This window comes from Daucus carota, chromosome 2 (genome assembly GCF_001625215.2).
Source record: "Daucus carota subsp. sativus chromosome 2, DH1 v3.0, whole genome shotgun sequence".
NCBI classification, from domain to species: Eukaryota; Viridiplantae; Streptophyta; class Magnoliopsida; order Apiales; family Apiaceae; genus Daucus; species Daucus carota.
In genome coordinates, this window is record NC_030382.2 from 14,003,399 (window position 1) to 14,025,165 (window position 21,767).

The window sequence follows — 21,767 nt, forward strand, 5'->3', positions numbered from 1 at the left end:
TGTGTCTGTTATTTAATGGGTATTCTCATGTGGGGCACTCATTTGATTCACCTGATATTGGATTAAGGCAGCCACTGGGTGAAAGTTCACCTGATATTGGATTAAGGCAGCCACTGGGTGAAAGTTTGGAAAGGTAGAGAGGCTTTTATGAAAGTATACGACCTACGCATATGGGATTGTGGCTTAGCATGGTTTGTGCTCTCTTTTTTGTATTTTTGTTCCAATTTTTTAGTTTTTTTATATTGTATAGATGACAAGATAATTTGTCATTATTTTTTTACATTATTTCCTTTCGTAATGATAGTGATTATGATGCATATATGTCATCTAATGCATTTATGGAGCCTCTTTTTGTTATTGACTTTTCCTTGCAACTGCTGAATAGAGATGATTCGTCCAGGTCACTATCAGATGCTCATCATGTGAAGATTTATATTCACTTTTCCTCAACATTTCCTTATTGATCTAGATTTTTTATTTACATCTTGTTGTATATCATTGTTTTTTGACAAGAGCCACCGAGAATGAATATGACGCAATTTCCGTCCAACATGAATCTAGCCTGCTATAACTCATATGTAAATAGGAGAAAGTAGTCAAAATATTAATTTTCAATTATTTTGGCATTAATCCTTTTTTGTATAATATGCGGTGGTTTCCATATTAACCATATTCAATTTTCAAATCTAGAACTTTTGTTATAATTTCAAATTAATGAAGCCCTTTTTCACTCCATAATTTTAGCTCTTGATAAGAAAGTTTTTATATATTAGATTTTTAAATATTCTAGATTCTTATAGCTCATATGCAAATGGAGAAGTCAAACTTTATTTGATTTCCACGGCTTTTGACGTTAATTACTAAAATACTTTTTTATTTAATTGTAATTATTAACTTCTTATCTCTTTTGAATTGAACATGGAAAGACTTCCTAAACACTCTAGAAGATTTTTTGTATTATATTGCTTTAAAAATTAAAGCTAAATTTAAATATAGTGTATCCCTTAAATTTAGGAAACATTTAGATTCAATTAAGCATATGGTATCCGTTGCAAATTTTAAATTTCAACGCGGTTTGAAATCTTAGTATATAAATTATAATCCCTGATTCTAATTTATTGATTTAATATCTTATTCATTTATGTAACATATATAATTAGTAATGATATAATTAGTTTACTTCTCTATTAAAGACGTCTTTAGTTTATTTAAATATTAATCAAATGAAGTGTAGATATTAAATCTTTATATATTAATAAAAGACATATATATATTATATTTTTTTTAGAAAGATTATATTAAAGTCAAGTGAAGTGAATCAATTATAATTCTATGTTGATTATCCCTTAATTTATGCATACATTATAGAATCTGTATTCAATTGAGATAACTAATCGATGTTTTTTAATTGTCATCTCTGAATGCTTGATGAAATACAAACCATGTATTCTGACTAATACCTGGAACAACAGGCCTAAATTTCTTGGCTGATAATCGATACGAAGGATTGAAAATCATTTGTACTCGCATGGAAGAAAGGAAGACCACAGAAGGATACCAAACCACCGGGTTGTGAAATTGTTTCTTCAAGTACCTTCGGAGTCGGAGCTTACGGTTTAACTCAACTTTCTCAAAATGAGAATTGCAAGACTAATACAAATATAATGCATGAAGAAATGATGGGTGGTAAGTCTGATGTTTTCATATCATTGACGAAGTATATTCATCTGGTTTCTTTGAACGAAGTTTGCTAATCCATGTGTAATATTCCGTTTTAGTATATCACAATATTTTCAAATTATATTCCTGTGAAATATATTGATGAAGTACTGCATCAACCTTTAAATATCAAGTTATATCTGCTATTCATTAATATCGAGACGATTTAGAAACACCGGTGATCTTTGTTCTAGCAAGTGTATATGAAGGTTCAAATGTGTGAATGTTAGATCAAAATTTTCATTTGGCTCAATCATATACATATACATAATTAAATATATTTAATTTCCTAATCTATTTGGTGACATTTTACACAACTACAGGAGCTATCAACTTTATTAACACACCGACATCGAAAGTCTATGTTAATCCAAGTTTGAGTGCAGTATATAGCATGAGACATAGATATTTATCTAATTTGCTCATCATTCACATAAAATCATATAATTGTATATTTGATTTCAAAACAATACGAGAATAATTTATAGATCTTTTATGTCGTTTTCGGCTTAATCGTGATAAATATGTATCATTGTTAGATCTCTGATTATAACATCTCCGAGATAGCTGAATAATTGTACTACAATATTTAGATTTTTATGAAACAATAATGTAATAAAGTATTTGAGATTATGCTTAAATCCTTTATAGAGTATGAGTTTTTCATCCAGACTATGTTGATTTAAATGACATTTTATTTTATTTTTCATTTGAGATTATTTGATGGTTTGATTTTCTGTTCTTAATCATAAAAATTATTTCACAACGCCACAAAAAACAAATGCAATATCAATACACCCGTGCGCGGAGCGCGGGCAAGAAACGCTAGCAGTGATAAGTTGTGCAAACACCTCAAAATCTTTGTTCAAAGATATTATTATACTCCCTCTATTTTTTTACTTGACGCTTTAACTTTGGGCACACACCTTTAAGTGTTTTGACCGAGTAGTTAAAAATATTATTTTTTAAATTTTCATTTTTTGAATAAAAATATATAATCAAAATTTTAATTCACAAAAAAAATTAATCAAAAAAAATAATTTTTATTATCCGGTCAACTCACCGCAAGATGTGTGCCTGAAGTCAAGTACAATTTAGAGCCTGTTTGTCTGGGCTTAAAGCCCAGGCTTTAAGTCATCTCTGACTTTAAGCTGAAAAATGTCTGTTTGTGTAATAAGTCAGAAATAAGCCAGAAACTGACTTAAAACCAGAAGTTAGTTTGAGGTACTTTTTCCGGTGAATTAATTTTTTTTGAATTTTTTTGATAAAAATTTCGAATAAGTAATAAATTACCTATAAATCACTTTTATTTTCATTATTATATTGTGAATAACCCATAAGTCATCAATAATTCAAAAATTACCCAAACAGACATTTAAATTCCCAGCTTATCAAATAAGTCACGTTAAGTGATAAGTCACGTTAGGTTACATTAAGTTATAAGTCATAAGCTCCCCGGGCTCTTAGGTACTGTTTGGGGTTGCTGTTGCATACAACAACAGCAGTTTTTTGCTGAAAAGCATGTGAAAAACTGTTTGGTTAATCTATAAGCAGCTTTTTTGAACAACAGCTTTTAGCTGGAAAGCTGCTTTTAGAAAAAGTAGGTCCTCCCATGCTTTTGGAAAAAGCTGCTTTTAGCTTTTGCAGAAGCTGTTACAAATTTTACTATCAAACCTCACTACAAAAAATATTTTTTTTATATTATAACTTAAAATAAGCAAATATCAAAAAAATTATCAAACAGTTATCTGATTTTTACGATAGCATTTTTTTTACCAGCACTTTTTCTGACCGCACACCGCACTTTACCGGAAAGGACAGGTAAATGACCAAAGTTAGGTTTGACCGAAACACTCTGCTTGGTCTAGTTTAGATTGGTACTAAACACACGCACGCCAGAGACTCCGATTGAAATATTTACGGTCATACACTTGGTTCTTTCGATCCCCAAAATCCCAATCTACTTCCCCTTTGCTCGTCTCTCTCCCCCAAGCTTTCATCTCCCTGATGTGAACTCCAGCGTAATTGCATCATTGGTAAGCTTTTTCACTCTCACACACACATTTTTATGTATCTATAGTAATCTTTCCTTATATTTGGATTGACAATATATGTGCCTTATCTTTTTCTATATATGATTTGACCATTTTAAAAGTCTATTAGATATATACCAAGTTTCTGCATATGTATATAGTCTGCTGTTTTTATATATTATTTCTGAAAAGTTCCTTTCTTTTGGGTAAGAACTCATGGGTAATCTTTTTTATTTCATTGTTGGTCTTACCAAGAGGTATTTTTTCTTGGTTTTTGCTTCAGAAAAATGAAGCTTTGAGTGCCTTGATGTAAAATATAAAATTTTATTTGCTGGTGTTTTTTTTAATTGTTTGTTGCCCATAAAAGCTGTATATTTATCATTGTTGATAAATGTAAAAATCAAAACTTTCAATTGCTTGATGTAAAAAGTGAAACTTTGATTAGCTGGTGGCTTTTGGTGCTAAAAACCAGTATTTTTTTCTATTGCTGATAAGTGTTAAAACCAAAACTTTGAATTCTTTGATGCAAAATTGGAATCTTTAAATGCATGAATTTGCGAAATGACATATATGATTCTGTACTGTATCCATTATAGATTGAGAAGCAAATCGGAAAAAAGACATTTATCATAAAAATTTTAAATATTAATTTTGAAATTATTTGAAAAACCGCTTCCCAGCATATCTGCAGGCCTGAAACGGTTTGAAAAGAGTCCAGCTTTTTTTGAGCCCGGCCCAAATCGGCAAATCCGGCCCGACCTGATTTTTGTGCATCTCTAGGCAATCAGGACCGAAACCTTTGGGATGGAAAGTGTTTAAGTAAAACCAGTGTTACATGGTTCAAAGGTAGTTCGGGTACATGGTACTGGATCGGATACATAAAACACTAGTTCTTATGAACCGTGTACAATGACCCGCGACTCTGATTCGCGGTTCGATATCTTGGTCCCTTTTAGTGATTTTTCACTAAACAATATATAGTCTACTTATGATTTTCATAATTAAAATATTTATTTACCCGAAAATAGAGAAGCAAGTTGATCAGAAAATGAATTTTAAAGTTATTTAATAAATGGTAAGGACCTTCATACGTATTTACAAGGGGATGTAAACAGGGATGTCTCGTTTGTCTTGTATTTTCTTTCATCTGTATCATCTTCTTAACTCCTTTATTTTCTTATTTCAAGCAAGATAGTGTCAAGTTATCTTCCTTTCTTATATGTTCGGAGTTAAAAGGTGGATCTCCAATTCAACGAACTGAAACGTGATTCCTTGTGATCTGGGTCGAAGAGGAATCGTGTTCCCAAACGAGGGAATTGGATCACGGTTCTCGGTTAGGCACAAATTTTACGATAAAAGTGTGATTTAGTGGGATTTTGAAAATAGCAAAATGCACTTTTATTGTCTTAATTATGATAACGGGAATAATTGTTGGAAAAGCACACTTGTACTTGATGACCAAAATATCCTAGGTCAAAAAAAAAGTGAAGTAGAGGTGTAAAACAAAACCCTAATGACCATGTTGCTGCAGATTAATTGATTATTGCAACGAACGCTTCCTCGGAGTTCTGAGCCTTGATGATTTTGATCTGAAGAACCATTATGTGTGTAAAAGGTAAGACCTTAATTGGGATAATTCATGTATTGGCTGTATAGGACCTAAAGAACCAAAGGACCACTATATTGTTCTAGGCGTGTGCTCAACAAATTTGATTTGTTGTCTACTATTTGCCAATGCTACTTGACTATATGATGCGTGTCATGTGTATGTTATACAAGTTTTTTATTCCTTGTTTGTTGCCACGGTTTTCCTCTACCATAAGTGAGTCAGGCACAAGCGAGGTTTCTTAATTTATTTGAGACGAGTTCACTCCGAGATATGGACCTCCGTCTCCTTTTCCAATAAAACAAATACTTAAATTTTGAGTTTGTTCATTGATATCTACTTTTAGTACTGTGTTTCACAAATGATGAGATAACCCGACATTAAATATCGGTAACATGTTAACTTTTCTAGTATGAGATTATTTCTTGCTCCATGTTCTTCAATAATTGATGTATGTACAGGGTGGCATTTGCTGGCAGATTTTCAATATATAGGAATAACCAGTAGCGTTCTATTTGCTTATATGCCCAACCACAACGATAACTACCTTTAAATAATCTAATAAATGTTTATTCGTATTTATAATTATCTTGTGAAGTAATTTGGTGAAAAGTAAATTATTGCAAATTAGTTAAGCAGGAGAGTTATAATGTAACGCCGATGATAAGGTTTGGGTAATCAAAATAAAGGTTTGCATCTTTAAAAACCTTGCGGACCAATTGTACAAGCCAATTGACAAATTTAAATGCCTACGGAATGACATGCAACTGATACTCTTAGAAGATAAGAACATTAGGACTAAGTGAGCCATGTCCTTTTTAGATGTTGGTGTAATCAAAGACCATGATAAGATGAATTTGAAGAATAAACATGGACAGAAACAGAGGAAGCAAAATTTTCTATCAGTGATGGCTAGTAATCTACATCATTCTTATCCTTCTGGGATGCCTTTGGTGAAAATTTTAAAAAAGCTATGTCACAAAAACTTGAAGAACCAATGCTCATAATAATTTCAAGTTGTAGAGTTGGCGTCTGGGATGGGAACTATCCTTGCAACAGAATAATTATATTCCCGTTGAACGACTTCTCACTCTCAATTTCCCTACTGTTACAGAATAAGTAGCGGCAACAGAAATTTTTCTAAACCACAACCATCTGTGTTTCTTCTCTTATGGCAGAAAAAGGTTCTGGCACATGTGAGAGTGAGAATAAGTCAAGTCTTACAAACTACAAAGTTGTGCTTCATAATAGAATCTACTTTTGCAACCACTGCCCTAGAATTGTCCCTCATCCTGACACAAAAGTAAATTACAATTTTTCCTCATTAATACTATATATTATTAACTTGATGAATGATTTATTGATTTAACATGGACTTTGAATTCCAGATTCGAAATTGTTGTTGCAGCTTCAGATCCAACAGGTGAAATACAAATTATTTTGGAGGAAACTGAGGTTCGTACTTTGATTGGAAAAAGAGCACGATAACTACTTGCTGAGGTCAGTTTCTTATTATGATTTCTTAACTTTTTTACTTTCTCAAGTTATCAGTAACCAATTAGCTGAAACATGAACAAATATTACCCGAGTATTTTTAATATACTTGCAGACAAAGATTACACAATCATGCTAAAAAATATATGAAAGCAACTCATTTTTCATCCTCATCTTAGCATGTAAAAATAAATATTTGAACTTTTACATGTCTTTCTTATAATGCTAAACCCCAGCATGGGCGGGCATAAATATGTATGTATGTATGCATGCATGCATGTATATAACGTACTTAATGTTTTCATTCATGGACAGCAAGTGGGAAGATCTATATGAATAGAGTAAATGTGGCAATTTTGAAACATTTGGATGGTATGATCCTTGATTTACATTGACCTGTTTAGTATTGCATCTCTAGCAACTTTCCATGCTCATTGGAATTCTAAAGAAAGGAAAGGAACTTCACAATCATACCGATCATCAGCACATCCTCCTTTGAGTTGCTCCATTCAGGTCTATCTGGTGGAGTTCACATTTTATTTGCATTAGTATAATGAAGCTTCTGGTAGTAGTAGTAGTAATAGATTTAAAATCAGTATCAGTCCTTTTACAATGTTCTAGATGTCTCTAGTAGATGCAACCAAAATTGAATAAATTAACGTTGACCACATGCTTAAGAATTTCTCAATGCAATTATTCAGTCGAAGACTATGATTATGCAGTATTAAGGAACAAGTAATTACCAAGGTTATTACGGCGCCAAGTCGAGCCTTGGCGCCCGGATACCTTGGAATCGACTAGTCGACAAGTCGCCCGACTAGTCGTAAAAAGTCGACAAGTCATTCTTATACATATTTTTACTAGATTTAATATATAAAATATAGTTGAACGCACATCAGTTAATAGTTTGAATCAAAAGTAAAAAATAATAAGCAACAGTGAGATGTATTTGACGTAGCAGATTGTTAGCTCACATAAATTGAAGCCAGAAAGTAGTGATAGGAAAGAAATAATAATGCGAAGTTGAAATAATCCAAAGATTAGGAATATACTTATATGTTATAAATGATACAAAGATTACATAGCCTGAAGCCAAACAGTAGTGACAGGAAGGAAATAATAATGTGAATTTGAAATGATACAAAGATCAGTGAGACACTGATATGTTGAAAATAAGTCGCCATACTATATAGTTGTTGCTTGACTTTTTCTATAAAACGACTTGTCGACTAGTCGATGACTAGTCGTCGACTTGATAACAATGGTAATTACTACATGTAAGAAATGACAAATTTTCTGTTTGAAGGTTTTTGCTTGTTATTTTCCATTGTATAATAATTAGAAGTAGATTAATGCAAGATTAAGAGGAAAGTCTTCTTGGAGCAGGCCGAGCCCTTCCCCAATAACTCAAACGCGTTCGGTCTTTTTTTGTTTTGAGTAGGCGGAACCGTTAGACTCCAGTTGCAGTAAGAAACTACTACTTGTATTACCTCGGGCTCATGTTGTTCTGTTATGTATTCTTTACAGGTAACTTTATTAGTGGAACCATATTGAAAGAGACATCATACAATATACCTATTTCAAAGAGATATATTGTAAGTACCCTTTTGCCCAGCCTTCTGCCCTTGTCATTAATATAATTAGGTCACTAAAATAAGTTTAAAATAAATTGGCTCGTTACCCGGACCAAGTAATGATTGACCGCCTGAAATTTTAATGTTTCAACTTTAATAATACAGCACAAATAGTATTAATATATGTACATATGATTTAATATATGATTGTTTTTTTAGAAAAATTGGGCTGCCCTATCAAGAGGCCCTATGCCATTGCTTGTGCCACACGGGGTTGTTAAAACCAGGCGTGGGTTAGGCTTTTGTGGGGTTGTATTATTTGGCTTGCAGATCCTCTGCTTTTGTTTCTTGTATGTTGCCACGGTTTTCCTCCACCATAAGTTTGTTCGCCACAAGCGAGGATTCTCAATTTATTTAAGGTTAGATCAGTCTGATATATGGTCCTATGAACAACGGTCTTCTTTTCCGGAAACAAACACACAAATAATTGAACTTTTGATTTTTTTCCATTATTATCTACTTTTAATATTGGGATGCTCACGCATGATAAGATCACCAGACATTCAATATTGTAGACATATTAAATTTTTTAGTATGAGATTTATTCTTGCTCCATATCTGGCTTTTGGGGGTGGGGTGTTGTTTGAGGCTGTGGAAAAGTAGATATCCTAGTGTATAGGGAAAACCACTAGAACTGTGTATTTTGTTAGAGTATCTCTTGTGTATCATAATTTTGCGTTGTTTAATTGTCATGTGCAGTGTCTTATTCGTCAAAAAGGTGAGCAGTAATTGCTCAGAGTATGCAAATAAAACAGTCTCCTTCCAAAGGTATGCTTATCTTAATAAATTGGCATTGGCACTATCTTACATTTGTGACTTGTGGGAATGTAAATATTTTTGCAAAAATGACATGATCCTTTTTAATTCAGAACATTTTCCCACTAATGTGAAATTCAGAAATGAATTGTTTTTACTTTTTGTGATATGATGAGAGAGCATTTGACTTCTAATATCTTGAATATGAGTCCTGTAGTTTTGTGGTATGTGATCAGATGGACTATGGTTTTTTCTTGCTTAATTTTTGCATCCCTTTAGTTTAGTGTCGTTGCACTTAAGGTTCGTTTTTTTTAGCAATTTAGTTTATACAATTTGCATCCCAAAAATATGATTTCCGTCGCTATTCGTACCCCTTTGATGATTTATCATTACTCTGACCTTTAGTGTTACTCAGCATAAGGGTATTTCAGTCATTACATTAAACAAATTTTATTAGAAATGAAAAAAAAAACTCTAAAAGCAAAAAAAAAATTGTAAAAAAGTTAACCAAAAAAAAAAATGAAGCATAATTTTAAACAATCTCAAATTGATATTATATATTTTGTAAAGAATACATTCAGAAATGTAACAATTATAGTTTCTGTTTTACATATTACTTTGTAAATTTTTTAGCTACATATTTGACCGTTTGTTTTTGGGAAATATGCGAATTATGAATTATATTTTAATAGGTTAGCGATGTTATACTTTTTTGGCCTTCAGCTGCTTTTCTCTTTTTGTTTCTTGTTGACCATGATTTTCCTCCACCAAAAGTGAGTCGGCCACAAGCAAGGTTTCTTAATTTATTTGAGATGAGTTCACTCTCAGATATGGACCTGTCTCTTTTTCCAATAAAATAAGTACTTAAGCTTTTGATTTTGTTCATGTCTGCTTTCAGTATTGTGTTTCACAGTGACGGATCACATGACATTTAATATCGATATCGATAAGAGCAAGTCCTGTTGCTATATTTTGAAATTAAAAAGTTTATTTTGATATTAAAATAGACCTGTACTCCAGTTTATATTTTTAAAATGACACCAAATATATCCAAAAAGCTATATTTCAACTACCTAATCTTTAAATGCATAATATGTTTGTCATTATTCCTTTAAAAATTCATTTCCCTCCATTTACCCACTTGCATAATTATGTGACAGTTATAGCAACATCTATACTCGGTTTTATATTTAGCTCTAAGTGTAGCATTTTGCTATTTCGTATCCATGTTAGCACCCCTTTGAAGTATAATTTTTTCTTGGGTTGGAGTTTAAGGCTGTCGAGAAGTATTTATTTCATTATATAGGGATGGGATAAACGCTAGCATTGTGTATTTACTATATAGCCAACAATAACGATAAACTACACTTAAATTTTCTAAATATTTCATAGTATACACAAGTATTTTAAAATAATTTGGTGAAAAATTAAAATATTGCAGATTAACTAAGCAGAAGAGTAAAAATGTAATGCTGATGGTAAATGTAGGGTTCGTAAAGAGTAAAAAAGTAAAGAAATTGTTGGTGGTCATACTGGTTACTGAAACAGACACAGTAAATTACATGGCTACTTTGCTCAAGTTCAAATCGCCACTATAATGCTTTGTTATATAAGTAAAAAGGTTATGACTTTGTAAAGGTTTAAACAAAGGTCAAGTGTTAAGTACAACTCACGAATTATAAGAAACTTTTAAATTTGCATACAACTCATAAGCAGCTCGTAAATAATGTTCACAAACTTGCTCAAGAGCTTATTAGCAGGCCATTCATTAATCAGCCCGAAGGCGCAGACCGACCAAAAGTCAAGTTTAAAGCTTTAAATGCCCGTATTGATGAGTTAGACAATGAGCCAAGCTAAATCTTTTTTTTTTTTTTGTAGTTTGTTTACTGTAGCACCCTTGACATCTGTGGGACTAAGTATTTATTGGGTTTTTTACTGTATAATTCTCCAGGCCATTTCTGTGCGGGACATAGAATCTATAGTTTCTCTTAGTCCCCTGCCATGGTAAAATCTGTAATAGTTTGCTGTTTGCTGCATATTTAAATTTTCAGAATCGTGACTGTGTTGATTATAACTCAATATATAAATATCAAAAAACAACCAAACAGTTATCTAATATTTATAACAGCACAATAATTTTTAACAGACCCTCAAACAAATCCTAAGAAGCGACTATAATTGGAGCAGATATTAAGGGGGTTCCCAACTGGAATAATACTCGTACAATATTTCAAAATTACATTACTTTTAGAATAATCCCTTAAATCCACCTTGATAAAGTAAATATAGAATCATCATTATACAAATATCACGAAATTTTTAAGAAATTTTAAAACCCGAATGGAATATACTAGGAAGCGCACAATAAAATGCACGGGAGTACCAGTACACAGTCATTTCAAGTCTACGTCTCTGCGACGCTACATGCTATTTATATGAGAGAGAGAGAGAGAGAGGGAGAGAGAGAGAGGGCGGGAGGGAGGGAGGGAGGGAGGGAGAGAGAGAGAGAGAGAGAGAGAGAGAGAGAGAGAGAGAGATTTCAACATACTTGATATTTAATACATGGACAGTAAGTTGGAAGCGTATAGAATAGAGTAAATATGGCAACTTTTGAAGCATCAACATACTTGATATCTTTATACATGGACAGTAAGTTGAAAGCGTATAGAATAGAGTAAAAGTGGCAACTTTTGAAGCATTTGATAGTAATGCATCACACATAGTTCTAGTTTCATTCCAAAGAAAGAACACAAATTTCTCATATCACACATAGTATCAGCCATCCTCTTTTGTTGCTCCATTCTGGTCTACCTGGTGAAATTTGCATTATATTTGCGTTAGTAGAATAAAGCTTCCAGTAATAGTAGGTTTTTTGAATCAGCAGTAGTCCTTATTCAATGGCTTTGATGTCATCTTAATTAGTTGCAACTAAGAATTAGAAATAGACTAATGCACCATTAAGAGGCACATTAGTCTCCTGTTGCCGTAACAAACTACTACTTGGCTAACATGAGTGGTTAGTAAGAAAAAAGAGATGCAGTGCTGGTTAAATGAATGAACAAAACTGACCTTTGCACTGATGTCTGTCAAGGGACATTATGCTTCGTCTCTCTGTTAAATCAAGAATCCAAAAGGAAATTAAGATAGAATCGTGGAATGATAAAAGAATTTAAGTTGTCCCTTGTCATACCATTATTTGTGGTATAAAAGAAGTATGGACTGCGGGTTTTATATACTGACAAAATCATATTATAGATATAGCTAATTGCAAGTATAAACTTTAATTAGTCATAACTAAACATTGGTATTGATATCTTACCTTCTATTACATATAACTGACATAAATAGCTGATTTGCTGATGTTACTCTTACTAGTTACTTTAATGTTTCTTGTCTTTAGCCGCAAGATGCTGAATGGTGGAGAGATGCTGACATTCAAGTGGTCCCAAGCATGCTCATTATTGATAGTACGTTTCTCAAAGAAGTTAATTTTAAGGTATTAGTTAATTTTATTTATGTTAATGTTTAGAATAATTCAATGAAGTTTGGAGCTCAATATTTTAAGGCTTTTTAAATTTTGTGGGTTTTATACACCGATGATACACATATCGTAGATACTGGTAATTGCTAACATAATCTTAATTAGTTACAAATAGACATTGGTGTTGATGTCTTAGCCAAGTATTCAATCTGTGAGGATAAGTGTCTTTTTGTTCATAAAGCCTATCGTGGAAGCCTTATATTAATTTTAGTACTCGGTTAGATCAAAAGTGAGCTTGGTTAATTTTTGTATATATGAGAGAGAGAGAGAGAGAGAGAGAGAGAGAGAGAGAGACCAATGCTTCGAGAACTTGAAAAGCTTGCAGAGTCTGCCAAATAGATCTTGACCCTGTAAATGTAAACATCAAACTGCATGGGTTACTTTAGAGTAGGTAATAACAGAAACTTCATGCTTTGCATACATATAACTTTTGAAACTCAAAATTTTCCTTACATTAGCCTCCTGTTGCACCGTTCCCAGTTCTCCGAAGTCCGAATCTGTTTCAAATTGCTCATCATAGTTAAATTTCTCTTCGTTGTGAGATTGCTCTTCATTTTTAGATTGCTCTTCATAGTGCTCTTCAAAATCTGATTTCTCTTCAAAATCTGATTTCTCATCATAATCAGATAGTTGTTCAGTATCAGATTCGTCTTCAGTATCAGATTGCTCATGCCTTTCCAGTACAAACTCTTCAAATCCAAGTTTGTGAGGGGGGTAGTTCACCATGTTAAAAGAGTTATCAAACAATATACCTATTTGATACATGTATACCTTCTTATCAATCATTATCTTGTATATTACACGTACTCTTTTACCCAGCTGCAAACTCATATGATCTTCGAAGTCAAGGCAACTGAATTTGCCACGATTGTAGTTCCACTCTTTCATCCAATCCATGAACATGCATTGTCCATCATCATAAAAAAACGGTGCTGCTACTTGTACTGCCTTGATCCAGTACCAGTAGTCTAGTGTTCCTCTCGCACTCATTTCCATCGCCCAAAGATTTTCTGGTTTTAGAGTATGGAATGTACTGGTCCAAATTTTGCCCATTTTGTTTTTGATGTTTGGAAAATCTATGCCAAGCTCTTCAAGTAGCTACAATATTAAATGATGTAATAACTATTAGATTGTTTTGTTTTAAATGTTATACTCAACAATCAATATCTAGCAGCAAAAAAAAATGTAACAAAATTCAAGAATACTTGCCTGTTTAGCAATTGGCATGTTTACTGAGATTTCTTTATCATTATTAAGCTCATGCTTTACCTTGCCATTGATAATGTAAGCTGGCCAGAGGCCGCGAATGGACAAATTCTGGAGTTGTAGCTTTCTATCTTTCTGAGAGTAGTGACAGGATAACCTCAGCTCCCATACTACAAAATGGGGAAAAAAAGAGTGACATAGTATCTAAATAATCTGTTGTTCAATAATCTGTTATGTATTTATCCTTATATTGAACCTAATATTTGCAATCTAATATGCAAAACAGGTTTTTAGCTTGCGGGATAGTTACCCTTATCTTTACGGTTGAAGAAGTAATCATTCTTCAACAGACTTTCATCGAAGAAATGGAAATTCTTCAGCCATTCATCCTCACGAGTGAAGCCCTCCTCAGACAGCAGCACATCTTTGTAATAGAATTGACAGTCTACATCATGCTGTTACAATAATACAATACCACATCTGTGAGAATTGAGGACAGCAGATTCAAGGAAATTTTAAATAGAGTATACAATAAACATCACAGTGGCAGTTAAATAGAAAATAAACTAAAATCAAAGACAGAACAGAGCACTGGACAATATCAATTAGCAGCAGTCTAACAGTGATAATATAATGTTCAAAAACCTCAGGAATCACCTTCACAGGTGGGGGTGGCTGTGAGTGAATGTAGAGTGCAACTGCACCCATACCAGCAGCAATTCCAACAATACGACCCTGAACACAAACAAACCACCAAAACAATTGTTAGCAGAAAGCTTTGCAAATTGAAAGTTAACAAACATCATCAAAGTCTTAATGAAGTACCGCTTCTTTCTTCTCAGTTAAACTTTTGCAGCGGGACACGAACCTAGCAACCCTCGATAGCATGTTGAGGGACCTAAAAACAGATTACATTTTCATCTCACACACATATTATCACACGAGAAGCAACAAATTAAAATACAATGTTATCAACACACACATGCTTTATTTCTGTATTTCCGAGAAATCACGAGAGAGAGAGACGAGTGAAACTAGCAACTAACTCTTAAGATGATTGAGTTTTATTAACAAATTTTTACTATACACATTACACAAGGCAACATCTCTCAAGTCTCAATTGCATACACACGCAAGTCAAACACACACACGCACACACACTACACACACTATAACACACACACGCACACACACTACACACACTACACACACAGATTATCACACACGAGAGAGAGACGAGAGAGATTAACAACTACACACACTACACACACAGATTATCACACACGAGAGAGAGACGAGAGAAATTAACAACTAACTAACTCTTAAGATGATTGCGTTTTACTAACAAATTTTTACTATACACATTACACAAGGCAATTGCAGCAACATATCAATTACATACACACGCAGTCAGTTCAAACACACACAAACACACACTATACACACAGATTATCACACGAGAAGCAACATTTTAAAATACAATGTTATCAACGCACATGTTTTAATTTCTGTGTTTCTGAGAAATCTGGGCGCGGTAGGATTTGTGTTGAGAGAGAGACACGAGAGAAACGAGAAGGAGGGAGAGGGAGAGGGAGAGGGAGAGGGAGAGGGAGAGAGAGAGGGAGAGAGAGAGGGAGAGAGAGAGAGAGAGAGAGAGTGTGCGTGTTTTGACGCACGATGAACTTGTTATTTAGTAACAAACTACTAGTTGAAACCAAGTATGAATATTATTCCGAAATGTATATTAGTTTTTTTTTTGGAGAAAAAAGTATAATAGCAGGATTTGTGTTGAGAGAGAGACACGAGAGAAACGAGGAGGGAGGGAGAGGGAGAGGGAGAGGGAGAGAGAGAGAGAGGGAGAGAGAGAGAGAGAGAGAGAGAGAGAGAGAGAGTGTGTGTTTTGACGCACGATGAACTTGTTATTTAGTAACAAACTACTAGTTGAAACCAAGTATGAATATTATTCCGAAATGTATATTAGTTTTTTTTTTGGAGAAAAAAGTATAATAGTTGTTCTTTATACACTGTCAACATTTTTAAGTTCGAAATTATCACTGATATGTTCATTTATTGTTTCTCATTTTATTTCTGATCGTCATTTATCTCGCTAAACATTGCTAATCAAATATTCAATGTAACTTTTTCGAAAATTATAATAATTAGTGATTAAGATGTATAATATAATATTTTAAATTTAAAATTTTATAATAATTTTCATAAAAAATAACATTTTATGATTATATGATACACTACTAATTTAAAAGACGATCAATTATTATAATCTGACCCATGCATGATTCAAATAAATATAATTTGAAATTATTATTCAGATCACTTCTATTAAATTACATTTTCCTAAAAACAAACCTAGAGGATATTATATTATATAATTTTCTAAAATTACGCTGGCGGGAAAAAAAGCCCTCAGCCAAACACACCGCCTAACATAAGCAATACATACACGCGCTCAGTGTGTAATGGACAGATAAGAATGGCAAAAAGACCCGGTCCGACTAAAAACCCGATCTGAAATCCGAAATTTGGGATAAACTGAATCCGATTTTTAAATTTGGATTTAATTTTTATACCCGAAATTTTTTGGATGTGGATTTGGATTAAGGGAATACCAAACCAAAAACACGATCCGAAACCTGGAATTCGATGCAATTTCAATATCCGAAAACACACACACACATTATGTGTGTGTATTAAAATTTTATGTATCATCCATTATGATATATATTTTATATATAATTAATGATTTATAGGTTTTTTTTTATATTATACATCATAATATTTTTTATTTTTTTTTGAAAATGAGAATAAATCTCAACGAGAATCGGCAATTCACCGTGATAATTCTTTCATTCAAGAAAGCTTATTATCTAACCGTCGGACATGCAAGATGACCGGGGAAATTTAGACAATAAAACTTTAATGTCCGAAAAGAAAACCGGCCTTCTTCCAAGAATCCTGAAAATAAAACAAGAGAAACAAAAAGAATATAAGTCGATATATTTAACAGATTACATCAAAATATTCCCACAATCATGATAACTCATGATTGAGACATTTAAGCTCTTAATTAAAGCATAATAATAAAATATTAATATCCTTAATTAAGATACAATTAACGCCCTCAACAAAGAGGCACAATTTACGCCCTCAATAATTGAGGCACAATTTACGCCCTCAATAAAGAGGCATAATTAACGAGGCACAATTACTGCCCTCAATTAAGGCACAATTAGCGCGCTTTCCTTTCTGAAACCGGATCCCGTCCTGAAACCGCCGTCACCGCCACCATCGGCCACCACCGCTATGCTACCGATCAAGTTGCCTCGTCGTATGCGAAGCGAACAACGAAGCGTATCACATGTAACACGAAAAATCGCCAAAACACCAAAAACCAAACAAAACACAGGGATTAAACAAACAAACAAATACACACAAACAAACAAAATTATATATATATATATATATATATATATATATATATATATTTATATATATATATATATATATATATATATATATATTTATATATATATATATTTATGCAATTGCTTAAATAGAAACCACTAAAATAAAAACTAAAATGGAAATCAAGAGGAACTATATCTAAATGACCTCACCCACCCCGTATATGTCATCACCAATCCCTATATGTCATCATCGACTTAGGGCCCACCTTCACCCCCACTCAATCCACCCCGAGCCCGCTTGGGCCTCGCCAAGGCTCCTCGTAGGCCTGAACAAGCTCCTGACAGTCTTAAAGAGCCAAACATTGGTCCCGTCATGGTCCCACTACCCTCCGACCCGGCCCTATTAGGCCCCACTTAGACCCGTCTAGACCCATCTCAGGATCCATCCCCGGTCTCAAAAACCGCATCATTCTACTTAATCGCATTGGTTTCCATTTAGTTTTCATTCTAGTAGTTTCTATTGGAGTAGGACCCTATATATATACACTATTAAAACTGAAACATTAAAAGTTTGGTCGATCAGTACTAGGACCGAATTATGGGCCTGCGTATATAATCAATTATCTTTTTTAACTAAAATTATTATCTTTCTATACATTTGACAACATAGCAACTATCCTTTTAAACTAAAACACATAATCTATTTCAGATTCCTAAATAAAAAACCGATTTTCTAAAAATAACAAACATGCAACATGTATATGAAAAAGATAAAATTATTATTATATAATTATTAATATACAACCGATGATATATTTCAACTAAATACATTGATTTTATTTTTAATTACTCCATGTTATCACTTTAAAAGTTATATCATAGATCCATACTATCTACTTATACTATACTATACTATATGTTATTATTATTTTACTAATACAGAAATATTAATAATTTTATTGGTCTGTCGAGTTTTATCAGTCGGTCAGGTATTATTCTACAGGTCTCTTTAATATATAAAGTGTTATGATAACCTTTTTTTTATTATCAATTAAGACAAAACATTTAACAATTCGGTCAGCATGATCGGTTTGTACTTCAATTAAATTAAAAATATAAATAATAAAATTACTAATGTTATAAATCGCCCGGATTATAAGCTAGTATATACATAGGTTTTACTTCAATACAAACCATATTAGCCTAAAAACCTAAAAACCACTAAGTACATTTCGAATTTTGCTATAAGCACTCCATAATTGATAACTGCAATCCAATTAACTTTTTATTTTCTGGGGGACCCATTGCTGACGTGGCAGTAGGCCCACTATTTGACGTGGCGGAACTGCTGACGTGGTAGGTGCCACGTCAACAATTGATGACGTGGCAGCCTGGGTGGCCCCCCACTGCTGACGTGTCAACCTGGGTGGCCCCAGTGCTCACGTGGAAGCCTGGGTTGACCCCGATGCTGACCTGGCAGAGTGACATGGCGCCTAGGGTGAGTCTCATTGCTGACGTGACATTTGGGTAAAAAGTGTGAGTTTTGGAACATTGATGACAAAATTAGGGGGTGCATATTGTAAGTCTTAAAAAGTATGAGGAGATATTTGATCATTTTAATACTAGTTTTTATGTTTTTAGGGTAAGAGTGGTTTGTATTTGATCATCTCCACACACACACACACACACACACACACACACACACATATATATATATATATATATATAGAGAGAGAGTTGAGTTCAAGGGAGACCATACTTTTCAAGAGACCCAAGAGACCAGATCTCGACCATTGATTATACTAGCATGCTGTTAATAATCTCAGGGACACACTTGTCAATTATGAGTTGTATACTAATGAAAAAAATTATACAGATACGTATAGTATACGTGTTTATAAGGAAAGTGTGATCTCAGTCTTTTCTTCAACGTCAATCATGGGATCTGTTATTTTTGGAAGCCTATCAACTGCATATCTGTATTACAAAGATAATATAATACCAGATCAGCAGGCATGGATGAAAGAATGCCGGTTTGTCTCTGCTCTGTTGTTGTGAAATTGATTTTTATGAATTAACAGATGTCGTTAAGGACCGGGTGAAAGTTCTCAGGCAAGCAAAAAATATCTAAACACAGATATTCATGACGCAATAGAAGATTTTGAGATGATGTGCAAGAGCATGGCTGATAGACAAGCTGATTTCTTGACTCGTTCTCTGTTCCTCCAAGAAAAATATGGGTAAATTTCAGTTCTTTATTTTCATTATGTTTACACATATGTACATATATTGGATTCTTGCAATAGAGCTGTACTATCTTGATTTGCTTGTTGTTTATTGAAATTGCAGGAAATAGGGAATCCATTACAGTTCTTGACGGAAGAGAACAGGATGGTGAGGGGGAGGCAAGCGGTGAAAATGTCATAATTCAAGAAGCTATACCGTCAGTACAAAGAGGTTTGTCGATGATTCAAAAACCTCACTCTCTAACTACGAAGTGCTAAGGGCAGAACAATTCATGGAGATGGAAGAGGTGTTTGAAGAATACCAAGCAATTTGGAAGCAGAATATTAAAGAACTCAAGGAGAGGGCTGAAGGAATTGAGAAGCAGAGAATAAGGCTCCGTGGAAAACTCATGGATTTTAATAACTATGTGTTTTCAGATGAAGAGGAGGAGGATTCAAATTAAGGGGAGTGGACGAGTGGTGTTGCTGGTTCTGCATCCTGTTTTGTTTACTATTCTAATATTCAAGTTGTTCTACATCATGTTCTAATATCTAATAGCTAAATATTTCTGTAGTTTTGGGTAGTGGCCAAATCTGAAATATCAATCAATTTGAAACTATAACCTTACAGAATCTTGTGAAAATAAGTTATTAATTTAAATTTTAAAAAATATATATTAGTAGGTTAAATATACTCAAACTACGACCAAAGAATAAGATTTTATTCTTTAAATCAGAAGTTATTTTTAATAAACACAAGAAGAATTTGTATATATATTACAATTCAAAATGATTTTCTTTTTTAATTTTAAAAAATTGTCAATCTTATAACTTTGACGAACACGATCACCTATGAGATTAAAAAATCAAAAACACTTTAAATAATCATAAATTATAAAAGACATAAATAATATATTTAAAATAAAAAATATTTATGAGAATCACAAATAAAGTAATATAAAAAAATATTTCAAGAATATATCGAAACCATATAATGAATTATCCTCCGAATTACATCATTATATTTTAATTTTTTTTGATTTTGTAATGTATCTTATTTTTTAAATAAAATTCTTTAAAGTATTCTATTAGCATATAATTTTTGCATAATAACATTTTCTTGGAGAAGTATTTGAAATATGGGATTTTCTAAAATTGTAAAAATTACTTAAGCATAGATTTATATGGAGATTCATTAAGGTGTTCTCAAAAATACTAAGTTTGTAATGAGAGATCTAACAACATTTTTTTGCTCGGAATATTTAGGTTTGTGCATAATATATAAATTGTTCTAATATAAAATTTAATATAGTTTTTTTTAATAAATATTGTGAATTTTCAATTTTTAAGCATTTTTCATAAATGTTTATATTTTCACTTATCTTATTATGGATTCATTTTAGTATTCCGGTTTAAGATTCAATATTTAAACGTTGTAGTATATATATAAGATTAAATACTTTATTATTTTAAATTAAAGATTTTATTCAGCGGTTGTTTTTTTATTTGTCAAATTATAACATTAGTTTTGGGTTAAGAATCTGAAGAGAATCATGAAAGAATGGAAAGCAAATCGTACTACAAAACATAAATAAGGAAATTAGTAAAAAAAATTCAAATTTGAAAATCATTATTTTAGATTAAAGATTCTGGTTGTTTTTTTATTTGTTAGCCTGGAATAATGGAATCGTACTACAAAACATAAATAAAGAAACTAGTAAAGAAAATTCAAATTTAAAAATCATTAAATAAAGTACATACATCATGGGATTGTAAACCTGTGTATGCATTAATGTGCATTAATGTATACTTTTAATGTGAATACGGTAAAATTTTAAGACAATCTATTAATTGTAGTAAGAACCTTGATTGACTTTGTTCGTTTTATATAGAGAAAATCAGTAAAACACTTAAAAGAATTTTAGAATATATATAATTTAAATTATTAAAAACTTAAAAGAATCTTAGAAAATATTTAATTTAAATTAGTACAATTAAGAGAATTTTTCAAAAAAATCTTAAATGTATTTAAATATGGAGATGCATTAAGGTTTCCTCAAAAAATACTAAGGTCCTAATGAGAGATCTAACAACATTTTTTTTGCTCGTAATATTTAGGTTTGTGCAT

At 32.5% G+C, this 21,767-nt stretch overlaps 2 protein-coding genes across 13 annotated transcripts; one reads left to right on the plus strand and one right to left on the minus strand.

Annotated features, from left to right (window-relative positions):
- The first annotated feature begins 3,560 nt into the window (after nt 1-3,560).
- On the plus strand, nt 3,561-14,530 carry LOC108209544 (uncharacterized). 10 transcript variants are annotated; one of them, XM_064086496.1, is made up of 10 exons: nt 3,561-3,755; nt 5,284-5,367; nt 6,537-6,661; nt 6,747-6,858; nt 7,168-8,447; nt 8,646-8,845; nt 9,186-9,254; nt 11,194-11,246; nt 12,643-12,738; nt 14,276-14,530. In XM_064086496.1, exons 5-8 carry the CDS (start codon nt 8,352-8,354, stop codon nt 11,213-11,215), a joined length of 387 nt encoding a protein of 128 aa, XP_063942566.1. In that variant the 5' UTR covers nt 3,561-3,755; nt 5,284-5,367; nt 6,537-6,661; nt 6,747-6,858; nt 7,168-8,351; the 3' UTR covers nt 11,216-11,246; nt 12,643-12,738; nt 14,276-14,530. The 10 variants fall into 10 exon arrangements, 1 of the variants encoding a protein (XP_063942566.1); XR_010288604.1 differs by lacking the exon at nt 8,646-8,845 and having other exon boundaries at nt 3,564-3,755; XR_010288598.1 differs by lacking the exons at nt 8,646-8,845; nt 11,194-11,246 and having other exon boundaries at nt 3,572-3,755; nt 7,168-7,365; nt 8,380-8,447.
- LOC108209543 (uncharacterized) lies at nt 11,691-15,078 on the minus strand. 3 transcript variants are annotated; one of them, XM_017380502.2, is made up of 8 exons: nt 14,815-15,068; nt 14,647-14,724; nt 14,300-14,444; nt 13,993-14,159; nt 13,237-13,881; nt 13,079-13,131; nt 12,312-12,353; nt 11,713-12,053 (listed from the first exon to the last, which is right to left on the minus strand). In XM_017380502.2, coding segments are annotated over exons 1-7 (1,152 nt in total). In that variant the 5' UTR covers nt 14,878-15,068; the 3' UTR covers nt 11,713-12,053; nt 12,312-12,352. The 3 variants fall into 3 exon arrangements, 2 of the variants coding, with proteins under 2 accessions (XP_017235991.2, XP_063942565.1); XR_010288596.1 differs by having other exon boundaries at nt 11,691-12,053; nt 12,312-13,131; nt 14,815-15,078; XM_064086495.1 differs by lacking the exon at nt 11,713-12,053 and having other exon boundaries at nt 12,130-13,131; nt 14,815-15,078.
- Between the last annotated feature and the right edge of the window lie 6,689 nt (nt 15,079-21,767).